Below are 22,769 nucleotides of genomic sequence, written 5' to 3'. Positions count from 1 at the left end.
TGATGCCCAAAAATTGTGCGATGCCAATCAACTGCACACAATTTTTGTTGCAATGGGTTCGAATAGCAAACAGCAGTTGCACAAAAATTGCGCGTAAGAACTGGTTTTTTAATGCGCCAATGTAAGAAGGCTGGTAGATTAATTGCACATTATGTAAAAGCAAATAGAATGGTTTTTAGTGTAGTGTAATTAATAACACTGCTTTACACTAAACAGACGACTGTGGAGGCTGATTTACGCAAACAGATTGATTTGCGATTATAATGCAATCAATCTTGTTGCCTTACACTAGACAGTCGACTGTAAAGGCAACCCGATTGGTTTGCAAATAGTGCAATTGACCATGCTGTTTTATAATGAACAGACAGCTGACATAGCAATCCTTATGTTAGATAGGTCCATTAATTGAACACTATTCAACAAACATAGGTGCTAGTGATTAAACAGTCTGAACACCTGATACTTGGCGTTTATTGTCCCAGACTGACAAAAGAGCCAGGGAGGTCAATTAGAAATTGTGATGATAAATTTTCTAACCTGGCTAAAGTACAATACGGTCCTAGATGGTGACCGCTATCTAAACTACACTACCAGCCCCTGTGAGGCATTATTTCAAACTGACAGACCTGACCAAACCAAACTTACCACCGTATTATCCGATGCCGACCTGTGGATGTCACGAAAAAGAACTCCTTAACAATTTGGCGAAATATCTACAGCGATATTATGAACTCAAAGCATGAAAAGACTTCTTTAAAAATAGGCGATCATGTGAGGATTTCTCAACATAAAGGAACATTTACGAAAGGCTATGAGCAAACTTACACTGATGAAATTTTCATCATAGAGTCTATTAATACGCGATTTCAAAAACCGCTATATAAATTAAGCGACCTGAGCGGCGAAGCTATACAGGGGTCGTTTTATAAAGAGGAAATACAGCAGGTACCCGCTGACGAGAACCGCGTCTACAGGATCGAGAAAATATTAAACAAAAGGCGCATCCGCGGAACGGAGCATTATTTTGTGAAGTGGCTCGGGTACCCTACAAAATTTAAGAGCTGGGTCACTGAAAATCAACTAACACCCGCATAGAGCATGGAGTCGGGCTCGTTTTATATAACTCTTCCTAGTAATGCGTCGTCCAGAATCTACTCCGAAAACTCAATTTCTACTTACACTACGAAACTAGCGAAGCCGATTCAGCTCTCGGGCGTTTACGATGTGGCGCTAACCGAAATTCAGTACCCGCACACATGGGACACGATTGCGGCGACCGAGGGAAACTTTTTTGTCGCTAAACATGGCAGTACATACCAGGAATATTTTGTCAAGTCTGGATTTTATTCCTCGCTATCAGATTTGACGCGTGCGATAAATGACAGAATTGAGGGTTTAAGGCTAACAAACGAGGTCTTTAAGCTACGCTATGATGAAGTAAAAATAATTGTTACAGTTACCGATTCGCCAACGCTACACTTTGCTCCGGGTCATAAGTTGTCCGTTCTGCTAGGTCTGCCTGAATATAACGCCGCATTAGCTGGGAATATCCCGGACAAGAGGCGGCATTTTGCGGACATAAAAGCCGGCTTCTATACATTGTACGTGTATACGGATATGATCAATCATCAGTTTGTAGGCGATAGCTATGTGCAGCTATTAAGAACGGTAGAAATCAGCGGTAAAAACAGCGACATTGTCACAATTCACTACAATCGCCCTGATTATGTGCCGGTGTGTAAACAACATTTTGACACGATTACAATCTCGATTTTATCAGACCAGAACACGCCTGTTAAATTCAAGTACGGGAAAAGTATAGTGCGATTACACTTTAGACCGCGTAACGATTCGCAGCGTTAAAACATGTTGTCTCAGCGAGTGTACGGAGATCCTGCGCTCTACGTGAAACATTATTTGGCGCAGAGTGGAAACGAAAAAATAGATGGATTTCATGGAGATGAGTATATGATTGGCGCGGGAATTGGGGGCGTCTTCAGGTCACTCTTCCGAAGGGCCTTGCCTCTTTTCAGAAAAGGTCTAGAATTAGTAAAGCCTCATGTAAAGACGGATGTCAAAAATATCGCTACAGACGCAGTCACTTCTGTTTCGTCGGCTGTTTTGGACAGACTCAATCAGTCGCGTCAAGAACAGTGCAGCTCCGGACTTGTTTCTGTTGTAAAAAAAACCCTGTAAAAGAAAAAGACGAATCGTTGCACGATTTCACCCGCTCCTCATGGATAAGACTTCTTCACGCAAAAGACGACGCCGTCAGAAACCCGCTAGACGCGCAGCAGACGACATCTTTTAATTCTCTAACATGGCGTTCATACACGACGGTTCTGTAGAGTGCACCAAATCTAAGTTGGATATTTTCACCATACCACCAACGCAGACCAGTATTGAAAAATCTTTATTTGTTGAAGTCCTGCCTATCACAGCCCTCACAGACAACACGCCGTTGGAATTTTTCATATCGGGTAGCGGCGAATATTACTACAACTTAAATAACACCCTCCTGCACTTAACCTGTCGTATAGTTAAACAACATAACACAGCCATCCCCGATGGTGCACGTGTGGGCTTTATTAATTACCCCGTAGCTACACTTTTTAACCAAGTGGACATCACATTGGGGGATCGACTAATCTCACAATCCGATAATCTTTATAGCTATAGAGCGTTCATCGAGACAATTTTAAATTATAGTGGTCAAACGCTCGCATCCCAATTTACAGCCGGACTTTTTTACAAGGATTCGGCAGGTCACCACCATGAAAGGACACTCGATGGCCCAAATTTAGGCTTCGCTAAAAGAGCTGCAGCAACACAGCGCTCTAAAACTGTGGAGCTTCTGGGGCCTATTTATGGCGATATATTTAACCAACCGAAGCTTATCTTGAATGGTCTGGATTTAAAGATAAAACTAACAAGGAATAAAGACTCGTTCTGCTTGATGTCAGCAGACCCTGATGGATTTAAAGTTCAAATCCTTCATGCTTCAATTTTCATCAAGAGAGTACAAGTATCCCCAGCCGTCTGCATAGGGCACAGCCAGGCGCTACTAGCAACCACTGCTAAATATACTTTGGATAGGACGAGTCTCAAAGTCTTCAGCATAGCAATCGGAAGCCGTATAGCAACCCATGAAAATTTGTTCCTGGGCCAGATACCTAAAACTGTGATATTAGCCTTTGTGGACAATGAAGCCTTTAGCGGTAGCTTCCAAAAAAATCCTCTCTGTGTTCACCATTATTCCGTAAACCACGCGGCCTTGTATCTGGATGGTCAACAGATTCCGGCCAGGCCTTTTCAGCCTGATTTTGAGGGTGAATTAGCTATTAGGGAATATATGGCTCTCGTACATATCTCCGGAAAGCAACGAGCAGACAACTCGATTTCGATTGACAGAAATGGATGTGGATAAAAGACCATCGGCTTATATAATTAATACTGATGATTCAACTCAGCGAGGACGACACTGGGTGTTAATTGTACTATGTGTCACTGAAAGTGCCTGAAACTAAAATATAACCTTTATTAATATTAATGATAAAAAACCAATACTGCTAAGGCAGGATGGTTCCGACCTAAACGGACACAAAATGACAGACAACCATACAAAACAACCACAAAATTAATTGCCTATGGGATTAGCGCAATTTGCTTAAGTAATTAGAATGACTCAAATACAGAATTTTAATATATTATTTAAATTGATAATGATAAGAGGGGCTACCAGATAAGGTGGTGACCGTAGCGGGCCGTTATCAGGTATACAAGGGACCAGAAAGTGGTAGCGCCTACTGAGATAACTCCATGTTGTTATGCATTAATAAGAACATGCCTATTGATGGAAAGACACTGTTCCAAAACAACTAGAGAGCGTCACTCATAAAACCCTAAGTGGTGGATAATGACAATTAGATCATCCACACTAGACAAATATTATACTAGTACACTCGCTTATGGGAGCACTGTACTGAGTCCGTAACCTTATTTGTTACTAGACTTATTCACTTCCCCATAGGGTCATCGATCTGACAAGACCCAGTTCTTAAATTAGGTCAAAGTCTGTATCATCGGAAACAGGCTAGAAGGCTGGACTTGTAATGACAATTAAGTCAGGAGAAGTCCAAGCTACTTATAATATATGTCAATTCGCAAAATTGCGAATTTGATGAACATATAAATAGTTAACTGAAATCCAATGTGGACCAGGGCGAACAAGATCGTCCGTAATCGTCTAATCGTCAACGCGTTTCCGCAGCGCAAGACAGATTATTTGGCGCGCTGCTTCATCAGGACGAAAATAAGACTGAATGATGCCCAAAAATTGTGCGATGCCAATCAACTGCACACAATTTTTGTTGCAATGGGTTCGAATAGCAAACAGCAGTTGCACAAAAATTGCGCGTAAGAACTGGTTTTTTAATGCGCCAATGTAAGAAGGCTGGTAGATTAATTGCACATTATGTAAAAGCAAATAGAATGGTTTTTAGTGTAGTGTAATTAATAACACTGCTTTACACTAAACAGACGACTGTGGAGGCTGATTTACGCAAACAGATTGATTTGCGATTATAATGCAATCAATCTTGTTGCCTTACACTAGACAGTCGACTGTAAAGGCAACCCGATTGGTTTGCAAATAGTGCAATTGACCATGCTGTTTTATAATGAACAGACAGCTGACATAGCAATCCTTATGTTAGATAGGTCCATTAATTGAACACTATTCAACAAACATAGGTGCTAGTGATTAAACAGTCTGAACACCTGATACTTGGCGTTTATTGTCCCAGACTGACAAAAGAGCCAGGGAGGTCAATTAGAAATTGTGATGATAAATTTTCTAACCTGGCTAAAGTACAATACGGTCCTAGATGGTGACCGCTATCTAAACTACACTACCAGCCCCTGTGAGGCATTATTTCAAACTGACAGACCTGACCAAACCAAACTTACCACCGTATTATCCGATGCCGACCTGTGGATGTCACGAAAAAGAACTCCTTAACAATTTGGCGAAATATCTACAGCGATATTATGAACTCAAAGCATGAAAAGACTTCTTTAAAAATAGGCGATCATGTGAGGATTTCTCAACATAAAGGAACATTTACGAAAGGCTATGAGCAAACTTACACTGATGAAATTTTCATCATAGAGTCTATTAATACGCGATTTCAAAAACCGCTATATAAATTAAGCGACCTGAGCGGCGAAGCTATAGAGGGGTCGTTTTATAAAGAGGAAATACAGCAGGTACCCGCTGACGAGAACCGCGTCTACAGGATCGAGAAAATATTAAACAAAAGGCGCATCCGCGGAACGGAGCATTATTTTGTGAAGTGGCTCGGGTACCCTACAAAATTTAAGAGCTGGGTCACTGAAAATCAACTAACACCCGCATAGAGCATGGAGTCGGGCTCGTTTTATATAACTCTTCCTAGTAATGCGTCGTCCAGAATCTACTCCGAAAACTCAATTTCTACTTACACTACGAAACTAGCGAAGCCGATTCAGCTCTCGGGCGTTTACGATGTGGCGCTAACCGAAATTCAGTACCCGCACACATGGGACACGATTGCGGCGACCGAGGGAAACTTTTTTGTCGCTAAACATGGCAGTACATACCAGGAATATTTTGTCAAGTCTGGATTTTATTCCTCGCTATCAGATTTGACGCGTGCGATAAATGACAGAATTGAGGGTTTAAGGCTAACAAACGAGGTCTTTAAGCTACGCTATGATGAAGTAAAAATAATTGTTACAGTTACCGATTCGCCAACGCTACACTTTGCTCCGGGTCATAAGTTGTCCGTTCTGCTAGGTCTGCCTGAATATAACGCCGCATTAGCTGGGAATATCCCGGACAAGAGGCGGCATTTTGCGGACATAAAAGCCGGCTTCTATACATTGTACGTGTATACGGATATGATCAATCATCAGTTTGTAGGCGATAGCTATGTGCAGCTATTAAGAACGGTAGAAATCAGCGGTAAAAACAGCGACATTGTCACAATTCACTACAATCGCCCTGATTATGTGCCGGTGTGTAAACAACATTTTGACACGATTACAATCTCGATTTTATCAGACCAGAACACGCCTGTTAAATTCAAGTACGGGAAAAGTATAGTGCGATTACACTTTAGACCGCGTAACGATTCGCAGCGTTAAAACATGTTGTCTCAGCGAGTGTACGGAGATCCTGCGCTCTACGTGAAACATTATTTGGCGCAGAGTGGAAACGAAAAAATAGATGGATTTCATGGAGATGAGTATATGATTGGCGCGGGAATTGGGGGCGTCTTCAGGTCACTCTTCCGAAGGGCCTTGCCTCTTTTCAGAAAAGGTCTAGAATTAGTAAAGCCTCATGTAAAGACGGATGTCAAAAATATCGCTACAGACGCAGTCACTTCTGTTTCGTCGGCTGTTTTGGACAGACTCAATCAGTCGCGTCAAGAACAGTGCAGCTCCGGACTTGTTTCTGTTGTAAAAAAAACCCTGTAAAAGAAAAAGACGAATCGTTGCACGATTTCACCCGCTCCTCATGGATAAGACTTCTTCACGCAAAAGACGACGCCGTCAGAAACCCGCTAGACGCGCAGCAGACGACATCTTTTAATTCTCTAACATGGCGTTCATACACGACGGTTCTGTAGAGTGCACCAAATCTAAGTTGGATATTTTCACCATACCACCAACGCAGACCAGTATTGAAAAATCTTTATTTGTTGAAGTCCTGCCTATCACAGCCCTCACTGACAACACGCCGTTGGAATTTTTCATATCGGGTAGCGGCGAATATTACTACAACTTAAATAACACCCTCCTGCACTTAACCTGTCGTATAGTTAAACAACATAACACAGCCATCCCCGATGGTGCACGTGTGGGCTTTATTAATTACCCCGTAGCTACACTTTTTAACCAAGTGGACATCACATTGGGGGATCGACTAATCTCACAATCCGATAATCTTTATAGCTATAGAGCGTTCATCGAGACAATTTTAAATTATAGTGGTCAAACGCTCGCATCCCAATTTACAGCCGGACTTTTTTACAAGGATTCGGCAGGTCACCACCATGAAAGGACACTCGATGGCCCAAATTTAGGCTTCGCTAAAAGAGCTGCAGCAACACAGCGCTCTAAAACTGTGGAGCTTCTGGGGCCTATTTATGGCGATATATTTAACCAACCGAAGCTTATCTTGAATGGTCTGGATTTAAAGATAAAACTAACAAGGAATAAAGACTCGTTCTGCTTGATGTCAGCAGACCCTGATGGATTTAAAGTTCAAATCCTTCATGCTTCAATTTTCATCAAGAGAGTACAAGTATCCCCAGCCGTCTGCATAGGGCACAGCCAGGCGCTACTAGCAACCACTGCTAAATATACTTTGGATAGGACGAGTCTCAAAGTCTTCAGCATAGCAATCGGAAGCCGTATAGCAACCCATGAAAATTTGTTCCTGGGCCAGATACCTAAAACTGTGATATTAGCCTTTGTGGACAATGAAGCCTTTAGCGGTAGCTTCCAAAAAAATCCTCTCTGTTTTCACCATTATTCCGTAAACCACGCGGCCTTGTATCTGGATGGTCAACAGATTCCGGCCAGGCCTTTTCAGCCTGATTTTGAGGGTGAATTAGCTATTAGGGAATATATGGCTCTCGTACATATCTCCGGAAAGCAACGAGCAGACAACTCGATTTCGATTGACAGAAATGGATGTGGATAAAAGACCATCGGCTTATATAATTAATACTGATGATTCAACTCAGCGAGGACGACACTGGGTGTTAATTGTACTATGTGTCACTGAAAGTGCCTGAAACTAAAATATAACCTTTATTAATATTAATGATAAAAAACCAATACTGCTAAGGCAGGATGGTTCCGACCTAAACGGACACAAAATGACAGACAACCATACAAAACAACCACAAAATTAATTGCCTATGGGATTAGCGCAATTTGCTTAAGTAATTAGAATGACTCAAATACAGAATTTTAATATATTATTTAAATTGATAATGATAAGAGGGGCTACCAGATAAGGTGGTGACCGTAGCGGGCCGTTATCAGGTATACAAGGGACCAGAAAGTGGTAGCGCCTACTGAGATAACTCCATGTTGTTATGCATTAATAAGAACATGCCTATTGATGGAAAGACACTGTTCCAAAACAACTAGAGAGCGTCACTCATAAAACCCTAAGTGGTGGATAATGACAATTAGATCATCCACACTAGACAAATATTATACTAGTACACTCGCTTATGGGAGCACTGTACTGAGTCCGTAACCTTATTTGTTACTAGACTTATTCACTTCCCCATAGGGTCATCGATCTGACAAGACCCAGTTCTTAAATTAGGTCAAAGTCTGTATCATCGGAAACAGGCTAGAAGGCTGGACTTGTAATGACAATTAAGTCAGGAGAAGTCCAAGCTACTTATAATATATGTCAATTCGCAAAATTGCGAATTTGATGAACATATAAATAGTTAACTGAAATCCAATGTGGACCAGGGCGAACAAGATCGTCCGTAATCGTCTAATCGTCAACGCGTTTCCGCAGCGCAAGACAGATTATTTGGCGCGCTGCTTCATCAGGACGAAAATAAGACTGAATGATGCCCAAAAATTGTGCGATGCCAATCAACTGCACACAATTTTTGTTGCAATGGGTTCGAATAGCAAACAGCAGTTGCACAAAAATTGCGCGTAAGAACTGGTTTTTTAATGCGCCAATGTAAGAAGGCTGGTAGATTAATTGCACATTATGTAAAAGCAAATAGAATTGTTTTTAGTGTAGTGTAATTAATAACACTGCCTTACACTAAACAGACGACTGTGGAGGCTGATTTACACAAACAGATTGATTTGCGATTATAATGCAATCAATCTTGTTGCCTTACACTAGACAGTCGACTGTAAAGGCAACCCGATTGGTTTGCAAATAGTGCAATTGACCATGCTGTTTTATAATGAACAGACAGCTGACATAGCAATCCTTATGTTAGATAGGTCCATTAATTGAACACTATTCAACAAACATAGGTGCTAGTGATTAAACAGTCTGAACACCTGATACTTGGCGTTTATTGTCCCAGACTGACAAAAGAGCCAGGGAGGTCAATTAGAAATTGTGATGATAAATTTTCTAACCTGGCTAAAGTACAATACGGTCCTAGATGGTGACCGCTATCTAAACTACACTACCAGCCCCTGTGAGGCATTATTTCAAACTGACAGACCTGACCAAACCAAACTTACCACCGTATTATCCGATGCCGACCTGTGGATGTCACGAAAAAGAACTCCTTAACAATTTGGCGAAATATCTACAGCGATATTATGAACTCAAAGCATGAAAAGACTTCTTTAAAAATAGGCGATCATGTGAGGATTTCTCAACATAAAGGAACATTTACGAAAGGCTATGAGCAAACTTACACTGATGAAATTTTCATCATAGAGTCTATTAATACGCGATTTCAAAAACCGCTATATAAATTAAGCGACCTGAGCGGCGAAGCTATAGAGGGGTCGTTTTATAAAGAGGAAATACAGCAGGTACCCGCTGACGAGAACCGCGTCTACAGGATCGAGAAAATATTAAACAAAAGGCGCATCCGCGGAACGGAGCATTATTTTGTGAAGTGGCTCGGGTACCCTACAAAATTTAAGAGCTGGGTCACTGAAAATCAACTAACACCCGCATAGAGCATGGAGTCGGGCTCGTTTTATATAACTCTTCCTAGTAATGCGTCGTCCAGAATCTACTCCGAAAACTCAATTTCTACTTACACTACGAAACTAGCGAAGCCGATTCAGCTCTCGGGCGTTTACGATGTGGCGCTAACCGAAATTCAGTACCCGCACACATGGGACACGATTGCGGCGACCGAGGGAAACTTTTTTGTCGCTAAACATGGCAGTACATACCAGGAATATTTTGTCAAGTCTGGATTTTATTCCTCGCTATCAGATTTGACGCGTGCGATAAATGACAGAATTGAGGGTTTAAGGCTAACAAACGAGGTCTTTAAGCTACGCTATGATGAAGTAAAAATAATTGTTACAGTTACCGATTCGCCAACGCTACACTTTGCTCCGGGTCATAAGTTGTCCGTTCTGCTAGGTCTGCCTGAATATAACGCCGCATTAGCTGGGAATATCCCGGACAAGAGGCGGCATTTTGCGGACATAAAAGCCGGCTTCTATACATTGTACGTGTATACGGATATGATCAATCATCAGTTTGTAGGCGATAGCTATGTGCAGCTATTAAGAACGGTAGAAATCAGCGGTAAAAACAGCGACATTGTCACAATTCACTACAATCGCCCTGATTATGTGCCGGTGTGTAAACAACATTTTGACACGATTACAATCTCGATTTTATCAGACCAGAACACGCCTGTTAAATTCAAGTACGGGAAAAGTATAGTGCGATTACACTTTAGACCGCGTAACGATTCGCAGCGTTAAAACATGTTGTCTCAGCGAGTGTACGGAGATCCTGCGCTCTACGTGAAACATTATTTGGCGCAGAGTGGAAACGAAAAAATAGATGGATTTCATGGAGATGAGTATATGATTGGCGCGGGAATTGGGGGCGTCTTCAGGTCACTCTTCCGAAGGGCCTTGCCTCTTTTCAGAAAAGGTCTAGAATTAGTAAAGCCTCATGTAAAGACGGATGTCAAAAATATCGCTACAGACGCAGTCACTTCTGTTTCGTCGGCTGTTTTGGACAGACTCAATCAGTCGCGTCAAGAACAGTGCAGCTCCGGACTTGTTTCTGTTGTAAAAAAAACCCTGTAAAAGAAAAAGACGAATCGTTGCACGATTTCACCCGCTCCTCATGGATAAGACTTCTTCACGCAAAAGACGACGCCGTCAGAAACCCGCTAGACGCGCAGCAGACGACATCTTTTAATTCTCTAACATGGCGTTCATACACGACGGTTCTGTAGAGTGCACCAAATCTAAGTTGGATATTTTCACCATACCACCAACGCAGACCAGTATTGAAAAATCTTTATTTGTTGAAGTCCTGCCTATCACAGCCCTCACTGACAACACGCCGTTGGAATTTTTCATATCGGGTAGCGGCGAATATTACTACAACTTAAATAACACCCTCCTGCACTTAACCTGTCGTATAGTTAAACAACATAACACAGCCATCCCCGATGGTGCACGTGTGGGCTTTATTAATTACCCCGTAGCTACACTTTTTAACCAAGTGGACATCACATTGGGGGATCGACTAATCTCACAATCCGATAATCTTTATAGCTATAGAGCGTTCATCGAGACAATTTTAAATTATAGTGGTCAAACGCTCGCATCCCAATTTACAGCCGGACTTTTTTACAAGGATTCGGCAGGTCACCACCATGAAAGGACACTCGATGGCCCAAATTTAGGCTTCGCTAAAAGAGCTGCAGCAACACAGCGCTCTAAAACTGTGGAGCTTCTGGGGCCTATTTATGGCGATATATTTAACCAACCGAAGCTTATCTTGAATGGTCTGGATTTAAAGATAAAACTAACAAGGAATAAAGACTCGTTCTGCTTGATGTCAGCAGACCCTGATGGATTTAAAGTTCAAATCCTTCATGCTTCAATTTTCATCAAGAGAGTACAAGTATCCCCAGCCGTCTGCATAGGGCACAGCCAGGCGCTACTAGCAACCACTGCTAAATATACTTTGGATAGGACGAGTCTCAAAGTCTTCAGCATAGCAATCGGAAGCCGTATAGCAACCCATGAAAATTTGTTCCTGGGCCAGATACCTAAAACTGTGATATTAGCCTTTGTGGACAATGAAGCCTTTAGCGGTAGCTTCCAAAAAAATCCTCTCTGTGTTCACCATTATTCCGTAAACCACGCGGCCTTGTATCTGGATGGTCAACAGATTCCGGCCAGGCCTTTTCAGCCTGATTTTGAGGGTGAATTAGCTATTAGGGAATATATGGCTCTCGTACATATCTCCGGAAAGCAACGAGCAGACAACTCGATTTCGATTGACAGAAATGGATGTGGATAAAAGACCATCGGCTTATATAATTAATACTGATGATTCAACTCAGCGAGGACGACACTGGGTGTTAATTGTACTATGTGTCACTGAAAGTGCCTGAAACTAAAATATAACCTTTATTAATATTAATGATAAAAAACCAATACTGCTAAGGCAGGATGGTTCCGACCTAAACGGACACAAAATGACAGACAACCATACAAAACAACCACAAAATTAATTGCCTATGGGATTAGCGCAATTTGCTTAAGTAATTAGAATGACTCAAATACAGAATTTTAATATATTATTTAAATTGATAATGATAAGAGGGGCTACCAGATAAGGTGGTGACCGTAGCGGGCCGTTATCAGGTATACAAGGGACCAGAAAGTGGTAGCGCCTACTGAGATAACTCCATGTTGTTATGCATTAATAAGAACATGCCTATTGATGGAAAGACACTGTTCCAAAACAACTAGAGAGCGTCACTCATAAAACCCTAAGTGGTGGATAATGACAATTAGATCATCCACACTAGACAAATATTATACTAGTACACTCGCTTATGGGAGCACTGTACTGAGTCCGTAACCTTATTTGTTACTAGACTTATTCACTTCCCCATAGGGTCATCGATCTGACAAGACCCAGTTCTTAAATTAGGTCAAAGTCTGTATCATCGGAAACAGGCTAGAAGGCTGGACTTGTAATGACAATTAAGTCAGGAGAAGTCCAAGCTACTTATAATATATGTCAATTCGCAAAATTGCGAATTTGATGAACATATAAATAGTTAACTGAAATCCAATGTGGACCAGGGCGAACAAGATCGTCCGTAATCGTCTAATCGTCAACGCGTTTCCGCAGCGCAAGACAGATTATTTGGCGCGCTGCTTCATCAGGACGAAAATAAGACTGAATGATGCCCAAAAATTGTGCGATGCCAATCAACTGCACACAATTTTTGTTGCAATGGGTTCGAATAGCAAACAGCAGTTGCACAAAAATTGCGCGTAAGAACTGGTTTTTTAATGCGCCAATGTAAGAAGGCTGGTAGATTAATTGCACATTATGTAAAAGCAAATAGAATTGTTTTTAGTGTAGTGTAATTAATAACACTGCCTTACACTAAACAGACGACTGTGGAGGCTGATTTACACAAACAGATTGATTTGCGATTATAATGCAATCAATCTTGTTGCCTTACACTAGACAGTCGACTGTAAAGGCAACCCGATTGGTTTGCAAATAGTGCAATTGACCATGCTGTTTTATAATGAACAGACAGCTGACATAGCAATCCTTATGTTAGATAGGTCCATTAATTGAACACTATTCAACAAACATAGGTGCTAGTGATTAAACAGTCTGAACACCTGATACTTGGCGTTTATTGTCCCAGACTGACAAAAGAGCCAGGGAGGTCAATTAGAAATTGTGATGATAAATTTTCTAACCTGGCTAAAGTACAATACGGTCCTAGATGGTGACCGCTATCTAAACTACACTACCAGCCCCTGTGAGGCATTATTTCAAACTGACAGACCTGACCAAACCAAACTTACCACCGTATTATCCGATGCCGACCTGTGGATGTCACGAAAAAGAACTCCTTAACAATTTGGCGAAATATCTACAGCGATATTATGAACTCAAAGCATGAAAAGACTTCTTTAAAAATAGGCGATCATGTGAGGATTTCTCAACATAAAGGAACATTTACGAAAGGCTATGAGCAAACTTACACTGATGAAATTTTCATCATAGAGTCTATTAATACGCGATTTCAAAAACCGCTATATAAATTAAGCGACCTGAGCGGCGAAGCTATAGAGGGGTCGTTTTATAAAGAGGAAATACAGCAGGTACCCGCTGACGAGAACCGCGTCTACAGGATCGAGAAAATATTAAACAAAAGGCGCATCCGCGGAACGGAGCATTATTTTGTGAAGTGGCTCGGGTACCCTACAAAATTTAAGAGCTGGGTCACTGAAAATCAACTAACACCCGCATAGAGCATGGAGTCGGGCTCGTTTTATATAACTCTTCCTAGTAATGCGTCGTCCAGAATCTACTCCGAAAACTCAATTTCTACTTACACTACGAAACTAGCGAAGCCGATTCAGCTCTCGGGCGTTTACGATGTGGCGCTAACCGAAATTCAGTACCCGCACACATGGGACACGATTGCGGCGACCGAGGGAAACTTTTTTGTCGCTAAACATGGCAGTACATACCAGGAATATTTTGTCAAGTCTGGATTTTATTCCTCGCTATCAGATTTGACGCGTGCGATAAATGACAGAATTGAGGGTTTAAGGCTAACAAACGAGGTCTTTAAGCTACGCTATGATGAAGTAAAAATAATTGTTACAGTTACCGATTCGCCAACGCTACACTTTGCTCCGGGTCATAAGTTGTCCGTTTTGCTAGGTCTGCCTGAATATAACGCCGCATTAGCTGGGAATATCCCGGACAAGAGGCGGCATTTTGCGGACATAAAAGCCGGCTTCTATACATTGTACGTGTATACGGATATGATCAATCATCAGTTTGTAGGCGATAGCTATGTGCAGCTATTAAGAACGGTAGAAATCAGCGGTAAAAACAGCGACATTGTCACAATTCACTACAATCGCCCTGATTATGTGCCGGTGTGTAAACAACATTTTGACACGATTACAATCTCGATTTTATCAGACCAGAACACGCCTGTTAAATTCAAGTACGGGAAAAGTATAGTGCGATTACACTTTAGACCGCGTAACGATTCGCAGCGTTAAAACATGTTGTCTCAGCGAGTGTACGGAGATCCTGCGCTCTACGTGAAACATTATTTGGCGCAGAGTGGAAACGAAAAAATAGATGGATTTCATGGAGATGAGTATATGATTGGCGCGGGAATTGGGGGCGTCTTCAGGTCACTCTTCCGAAGGGCCTTGCCTCTTTTCAGAAAAGGTCTAGAATTAGTAAAGCCTCATGTAAAGACGGATGTCAAAAATATCGCTACAGACGCAGTCACTTCTGTTTCGTCGGCTGTTTTGGACAGACTCAATCAGTCGCGTCAAGAACAGTGCAGCTCCGGACTTGTTTCTGTTGTAAAAAAAACCCTGTAGAAGAAAAAGACGAATCGTTGCACGATTTCACCCGCTCCTCATGGATAAGACTTCTTCACGCAAAAGACGACGCCGTCAGAAACCCGCTAGACGCGCAGCAGACGACATCTTTTAATTCTCTAACATGGCGTTCATACACGACGGTTCTGTAGAGTGCACCAAATCTAAGTTGGATATTTTCACCATACCACCAACGCAGACCAGTATTGAAAAATCTTTATTTGTTGAAGTCCTGCCTATCACAGCCCTCACAGACAACACGCCGTTGGAATTTTTCATATCGGGTAGCGGCGAATATTACTACAACTTAAATAACACCCTCCTGCACTTAACCTGTCGTATAGTTAAACAACATAACACAGCCATCCCCGATGGTGCACGTGTGGGCTTTATTAATTACCCCGTAGCTACACTTTTTAACCAAGTGGACATCACATTGGGGGATCGACTAATCTCACAATCCGATAATCTTTATAGCTATAGAGCGTTCATCGAGACAATTTTAAATTATAGTGGTCAAACGCTCGCATCCCAATTTACAGCCGGACTTTTTTACAAGGATTCGGCAGGTCACCACCATGAAAGGACACTCGATGGCCCAAATTTAGGCTTCGCTAAAAGAGCTGCAGCAACACAGCGCTCTAAAACTGTGGAGCTTCTGGGGCCTATTTATGGCGATATATTTAACCAACCGAAGCTTATCTTGAATGGTCTGGATTTAAAGATAAAACTAACAAGGAATAAAGACTCGTTCTGCTTGATGTCAGCAGACCCTGATGGATTTAAAGTTCAAATCCTTCATGCTTCAATTTTCATCAAGAGAGTACAAGTATCCCCAGCCGTCTGCATAGGGCACAGCCAGGCGCTACTAGCAACCACTGCTAAATATACTTTGGATAGGACGAGTCTCAAAGTCTTCAGCATAGCAATCGGAAGCCGTATAGCAACCCATGAAAATTTGTTCCTGGGCCAGATACCTAAAACTGTGATATTAGCCTTTGTGGACAATGAAGCCTTTAGCGGTAGCTTCCAAAAAAATCCTCTCTGTGTTCACCATTATTCCGTAAACCACGCGGCCTTGTATCTGGATGGTCAACAGATTCCGGCCAGGCCTTTTCAGCCTGATTTTGAGGGTGAATTAGCTATTAGGGAATATATGGCTCTCGTACATATCTCCGGAAAGCAACGAGCAGACAACTCGATTTCGATTGACAGAAATGGATGTGGATAAAAGACCATCGGCTTATATAATTAATACTGATGATTCAACTCAGCGAGGACGACACTGGGTGTTAATTGTACTATGTGTCACTGAAAGTGCCTGAAACTAAAATATAACCTTTATTAATATTAATGATAAAAAACCAATACTGCTAAGGCAGGATGGTTCCGACCTAAACGGACACAAAATGACAGACAACCATACAAAACAACCACAAAATTAATTGCCTATGGGATTAGCGCAATTTGCTTAAGTAATTAGAATGACTCAAATACAGAATTTTAATATATTATTTAAATTGATAATGATAAGAGGGGCTAACAGATAAGGTGGTGACCGTAGCGGGCCGTTATCAGGTATACAAGGGACCAGAAAGTGGTAGCGCCTACTGAGATAACTCCATGTTGTTATGCATTAATAAGAACATGCCTATTGATGGAAAGACACTGTTCCAAAACAACTAGAGAGCGTCACTCATAAAACCCTAAGTGGTGGATAATGACAATTAGATCATCCACACTAGACAAATATTATACTAGTACACTCGCTTATGGGAGCACTGTACTGAGTCCGTAACCTTATTTGTTACTAGACTTATTCACTTCCCCATAGGGTCATCGATCTGACAAGACCCAGTTCTTAAATTAGGTCAAAGTCTGTATCATCGGAAACAGGCTAGAAGGCTGGACTTGTAATGACAATTAAGTCAGGAGAAGTCCAAGCTACTTATAATATATGTCAATTCGCAAAATTGCGAATTTGATGAACATATAAATAGTTAACTGAAATCCAATGTGGACCAGGGCGAACAAGATCGTCCGTAATCGTCTAATCGTCAACGCGTTTCCGCAGCGCAAGACAGATTATTTGGCGCGCTGCTTCATCAGGACGAAAATAAGACTGAATGATGCCCAAAAATTGTGCGATGCCAATCAACTGCACACAATTTTTGTTGCAATGGGTTCGAATAGCAAACAGCAGTTGCACAAAAATTGCGCGTAAGAACTGGTTTTTTAATGCGCCAATGTAAGAAGGCTGGTAGATTAATTGCACATTATGTAAAAGCAAATAGAATTGTTTTTAGTGTAGTGTAATTAATAACACTGCTTTACACTAAACAGACGACTGTGGAGGCTGATTTACGCAAACAGATTGATTTGCGATTATAATGCAATCAATCTTGTTGCCTTACACTAGACAGTCGACTGTAAAGGCAACCCGATTGGTTTGCAAATAGTGCAATTGACCATGCTGTTTTATAATGAACAGACAGCTGACATAGCAATCCTTATGTTAGATAGGTCCATTAATTGAACACTATTCAACAAACATAGGTGCTAGTGATTAAACAGTCTGAACACCTGATACTTGGCGTTTATTGTCCCAGACTGACAAAAGAGCCAGGGAGGTCAATTAGAAATTGTGATGATAAATTTTCTAACCTGGCTAAAGTACAATACGGTCCTAGATGGTGACCGCTATCTAAACTACACTACCAGCCCCTGTGAGGCATTATTTCAAACTGACAGACCTGACCAAACCAAACTTACCACCGTATTATCCGATGCCGACCTGTGGATGTCACGAAAAAGAACTCCTTAACAATTTGGCGAAATATCTACAGCGATATTATGAACTCAAAGCATGAAAAGACTTCTTTAAAAATAGGCGATCATGTGAGGATTTCTCAACATAAAGGAACATTTACGAAAGGCTATGAGCAAACTTACACTGATGAAATTTTCATCATAGAGTCTATTAATACGCGATTTCAAAAACCGCTATATAAATTAAGCGACCTGAGCGGCGAAGCTATACAGGGGTCGTTTTATAAAGAGGAAATACAGCAGGTACCCGCTGACGAGAACCGCGTCTACAGGATCGAGAAAATATTAAACAAAAGGCGCATCCGCGGAACGGAGCATTATTTTGTGAAGTGGCTCGGGTACCCTACAAAATTTAAGAGCTGGGTCACTGAAAATCAACTAACACCCGCATAGAGCATGGAGTCGGGCTCGTTTTATATAACTCTTCCTAGTAATGCGTCGTCCAGAATCTACTCCGAAAACTCAATTTCTACTTACACTACGAAACTAGCGAAGCCGATTCAGCTCTCGGGCGTTTACGATGTGGCGCTAACCGAAATTCAGTACCCGCACACATGGGACACGATTGCGGCGACCGAGGGAAACTTTTTTGTCGCTAAACATGGCAGTACATACCAGGAATATTTTGTCAAGTCTGGATTTTATTCCTCGCTATCAGATTTGACGCGTGCGATAAATGACAGAATTGAGGGTTTAAGGCTAACAAACGAGGTCTTTAAGCTACGCTATGATGAAGTAAAAATAATTGTTACAGTTACCGATTCGCCAACGCTACACTTTGCTCCGGGTCATAAGTTGTCCGTTCTGCTAGGTCTGCCTGAATATAACGCCGCATTAGCTGGGAATATCCCGGACAAGAGGCGGCATTTTGCGGACATAAAAGCCGGCTTCTATACATTGTACGTGTATACGGATATGATCAATCATCAGTTTGTAGGCGATAGCTATGTGCAGCTATTAAGAACGGTAGAAATCAGCGGTAAAAACAGCGACATTGTCACAATTCACTACAATCGCCCTGATTATGTGCCGGTGTGTAAACAACATTTTGACACGATTACAATCTCGATTTTATCAGACCAGAACACGCCTGTTAAATTCAAGTACGGGAAAAGTATAGTGCGATTACACTTTAGACCGCGTAACGATTCGCAGCGTTAAAACATGTTGTCTCAGCGAGTGTACGGAGATCCTGCGCTCTACGTGAAACATTATTTGGCGCAGAGTGGAAACGAAAAAATAGATGGATTTCATGGAGATGAGTATATGATTGGCGCGGGAATTGGGGGCGTCTTCAGGTCACTCTTCCGAAGGGCCTTGCCTCTTTTCAGAAAAGGTCTAGAATTAGTAAAGCCTCATGTAAAGACGGATGTCAAAAATATCGCTACAGACGCAGTCACTTCTGTTTCGTCGGCTGTTTTGGACAGACTCAATCAGTCGCGTCAAGAACAGTGCAGCTCCGGACTTGTTTCTGTTGTAAAAAAAACCCTGTAAAAGAAAAAGACGAATCGTTGCACGATTTCACCCGCTCCTCATGGATAAGACTTCTTCACGCAAAAGACGACGCCGTCAGAAACCCGCTAGACGCGCAGCAGACGACATCTTTTAATTCTCTAACATGGCGTTCATACACGACGGTTCTGTAGAGTGCACCAAATCTAAGTTGGATATTTTCACCATACCACCAACGCAGACCAGTATTGAAAAATCTTTATTTGTTGAAGTCCTGCCTATCACAGCCCTCACTGACAACACGCCGTTGGAATTTTTCATATCGGGTAGCGGCGAATATTACTACAACTTAAATAACACCCTCCTGCACTTAACCTGTCGTATAGTTAAACAACATAACACAGCCATCCCCGATGGTGCACGTGTGGGCTTTATTAATTACCCCGTAGCTACACTTTTTAACCAAGTGGACATCACATTGGGGGATCGACTAATCTCACAATCCGATAATCTTTATAGCTATAGAGCGTTCATCGAGACAATTTTAAATTATAGGGGTCAAACGCTCGCATCCCAATTTACAGCCGGACTTTTTTACAAGGATTCGGCAGGTCACCACCATGAAAGGACACTCGATGGCCCAAATTTAGGCTTCGCTAAAAGAGCTGCAGCAACACAGCGCTCTAAAACTGTGGAGCTTCTGGGGCCTATTTATGGCGATATATTTAACCAACCGAAGCTTATCTTGAATGGTCTGGATTTAAAGATAAAACTAACAAGGAATAAAGACTCGTTCTGCTTGATGTCAGCAGACCCTGATGGATTTAAAGTTCAAATCCTTCATGCTTCAATTTTCATCAAGAGAGTACAAGTATCCCCAGCCGTCTGCATAGGGCACAGCCAGGCGCTACTAGCAACCACTGCTAAATATACTTTGGATAGGACGAGTCTCAAAGTCTTCAGCATAGCAATCGGAAGCCGTATAGCAACCCATGAAAATTTGTTCCTGGGCCAGATACCTAAAACTGTGATATTAGCCTTTGTGGACAATGAAGCCTTTAGCGGTAGCTTCCAAAAAAATCCTCTCTGTGTTCACCATTATTCCGTAAACCACGCGGCCTTGTATCTGGATGGTCAACAGATTCCGGCCAGGCCTTTTCAGCCTGATTTTGAGGGTGAATTAGCTATTAGGGAATATATGGCTCTCGTACATATCTCCGGAAAGCAACGAGCAGACAACTCGATTTCGATTGACAGAAATGGATGTGGATAAAAGACCATCGGCTTATATAATTAATACTGATGATTCAACTCAGCGAGGACGACACTGGGTGTTAATTGTACTATGTGTCACTGAAAGTGCCTGAAACTAAAATATAACCTTTATTAATATTAATGATAAAAAACCAATACTGCTAAGGCAGGATGGTTCCGACCTAAACGGACACAAAATGACAGACAACCATACAAAACAACCACAAAATTAATTGCCTATGGGATTAGCGCAATTTGCTTAAGTAATTAGAATGACTCAAATACAGAATTTTAATATATTATTTAAATTGATAATGATAAGAGGGGCTACCAGATAAGGTGGTGACCGTAGCGGGCCGTTATCAGGTATACAAGGGACCAGAAAGTGGTAGCGCCTACTGAGATAACTCCATGTTGTTATGCATTAATAAGAACATGCCTATTGATGGAAAGACACTGTTCCAAAACAACTAGAGAGCGTCACTCATAAAACCCTAAGTGGTGGATAATGACAATTAGATCATCCACACTAGACAAATATTATACTAGTACACTCGCTTATGGGAGCACTGTACTGAGTCCGTAACCTTATTTGTTACTAGACTTATTCACTTCCCCATAGGGTCATCGATCTGACAAGACCCAGTTCTTAAATTAGGTCAAAGTCTGTATCATCGGAAACAGGCTAGAAGGCTGGACTTGTAATGACAATTAAGTCAGGAGAAGTCCAAGCTACTTATAATATATGTCAATTCGCAAAATTGCGAATTTGATGAACATATAAATAGTTAACTGAAATCCAATGTGGACCAGGGCGAACAAGATCGTCCGTAATCGTCTAATCGTCAACGCGTTTCCGCAGCGCAAGACAGATTATTTGGCGCGCTGCTTCATCAGGACGAAAATAAGACTGAATGATGCCCAAAAATTGTGCGATGCCAATCAACTGCACACAATTTTTGTTGCAATGGGTTCGAATAGCAAACAGCAGTTGCACAAAAATTGCGCGTAAGAACTGGTTTTTTAATGCGCCAATGTAAGAAGGCTGGTAGATTAATTGCACATTATGTAAAAGCAAATAGAATGGTTTTTAGTGTAGTGTAATTAATAACACTGCTTTACACTAAACAGACGACTGTGGAGGCTGATTTACGCAAACAGATTGATTTGCGATTATAATGCAATCAATCTTGTTGCCTTACACTAGACAGTCGACTGTAAAGGCAACCCGATTGGTTTGCAAATAGTGCAATTGACCATGCTGTTTTATAATGAACAGACAGCTGACATAGCAATCCTTATGTTAGATAGGTCCATTAATTGAACACTATTCAACAAACATAGGTGCTAGTGATTAAACAGTCTGAACACCTGATACTTGGCGTTTATTGTCCCAGACTGACAAAAGAGCCAGGGAGGTCAATTAGAAATTGTGATGATAAATTTTCTAACCTGGCTAAAGTACAATACGGTCCTAGATGGTGACCGCTATCTAAACTACACTACCAGCCCCTGTGAGGCATTATTTCAAACTGACAGACCTGACCAAACCAAACTTACCACCGTATTATCCGATGCCGACCTGTGGATGTCACGAAAAAGAACTCCTTAACAATTTGGCGAAATATCTACAGCGATATTATGAACTCAAAGCATGAAAAGACTTCTTTAAAAATAGGCGATCATGTGAGGATTTCTCAACATAAAGGAACATTTACGAAAGGCTATGAGCAAACTTACACTGATGAAATTTTCATCATAGAGTCTATTAATACGCGATTTCAAAAACCGCTATATAAATTAAGCGACCTGAGCGGCGAAGCTATACAGGGGTCGTTTTATAAAGAGGAAATACAGCAGGTACCCGCTGACGAGAACCGCGTCTACAGGATCGAGAAAATATTAAACAAAAGGCGCATCCGCGGAACGGAGCATTATTTTGTGAAGTGGCTCGGGTACCCTACAAAATTTAAGAGCTGGGTCACTGAAAATCAACTAACACCCGCATAGAGCATGGAGTCGGGCTCGTTTTATATAACTCTTCCTAGTAATGCGTCGTCCAGAATCTA

General features: G+C 41.6%; 5 protein-coding genes across 5 annotated transcripts; all 5 read left to right on the top strand.

The window, feature by feature from the left end:
* The first annotated feature begins 2,320 nt into the window (after window positions 1–2,320).
* Window positions 2,321–3,427, top strand: LOC136626766 (uncharacterized protein F54H12.2-like). The gene has a single exon (XM_066601771.1). The coding sequence runs from the start codon at window positions 2,321–2,323 to the stop codon at window positions 3,425–3,427; it is 1,107 nt and encodes a 368-aa protein (XP_066457868.1).
* A 3,216-nt stretch (window positions 3,428–6,643) lies between these two features.
* LOC136626765 (uncharacterized protein F54H12.2-like) lies at window positions 6,644–7,750 on the top strand. Its single transcript, XM_066601770.1, has one exon. The coding sequence runs from the start codon at window positions 6,644–6,646 to the stop codon at window positions 7,748–7,750; it is 1,107 nt and encodes a 368-aa protein (XP_066457867.1).
* A 3,216-nt stretch (window positions 7,751–10,966) lies between these two features.
* On the top strand, window positions 10,967–12,073 carry LOC136626764 (uncharacterized protein F54H12.2-like). Its single transcript, XM_066601769.1, has one exon. It carries the CDS (start codon window positions 10,967–10,969, stop codon window positions 12,071–12,073), a length of 1,107 nt encoding a protein of 368 aa, XP_066457866.1.
* A 3,216-nt stretch (window positions 12,074–15,289) lies between these two features.
* LOC136626763 (uncharacterized protein F54H12.2-like) lies at window positions 15,290–16,396 on the top strand. Its single transcript, XM_066601768.1, has one exon. The coding sequence runs from the start codon at window positions 15,290–15,292 to the stop codon at window positions 16,394–16,396; it is 1,107 nt and encodes a 368-aa protein (XP_066457865.1).
* A 3,216-nt stretch (window positions 16,397–19,612) lies between these two features.
* LOC136626762 (uncharacterized protein F54H12.2-like) lies at window positions 19,613–20,719 on the top strand. Its single transcript, XM_066601767.1, has one exon. It carries the CDS (start codon window positions 19,613–19,615, stop codon window positions 20,717–20,719), a length of 1,107 nt encoding a protein of 368 aa, XP_066457864.1.
* The last annotated feature ends 2,050 nt before the right edge of the window (window positions 20,720–22,769 follow it).

This window comes from Eleutherodactylus coqui, chromosome 4 (assembly GCF_035609145.1).
Source record: "Eleutherodactylus coqui strain aEleCoq1 chromosome 4, aEleCoq1.hap1, whole genome shotgun sequence".
NCBI lineage: Eukaryota > Metazoa > Chordata > Amphibia > Anura > Eleutherodactylidae > Eleutherodactylus > Eleutherodactylus coqui.
This window is presented reverse-complemented; position numbering and strand designations above follow the sequence as displayed.

Excerpts from the sequence above, each read along its gene's own strand:
- LOC136626765 (XM_066601770.1), top strand. The coding sequence starts at position 6,644 with ATGGCGTTCATACACGACGGTTCTGTAGAGTGCACCAAATCTAAGTTG.
- LOC136626766 (XM_066601771.1), top strand. The coding sequence starts at position 2,321 with ATGGCGTTCATACACGACGGTTCTGTAGAGTGCACCAAATCTAAGTTG.
- LOC136626762 (XM_066601767.1), top strand. The coding sequence starts at position 19,613 with ATGGCGTTCATACACGACGGTTCTGTAGAGTGCACCAAATCTAAGTTG.
- LOC136626764 (XM_066601769.1), top strand. The coding sequence starts at position 10,967 with ATGGCGTTCATACACGACGGTTCTGTAGAGTGCACCAAATCTAAGTTG.
- LOC136626763 (XM_066601768.1), top strand. The coding sequence starts at position 15,290 with ATGGCGTTCATACACGACGGTTCTGTAGAGTGCACCAAATCTAAGTTG.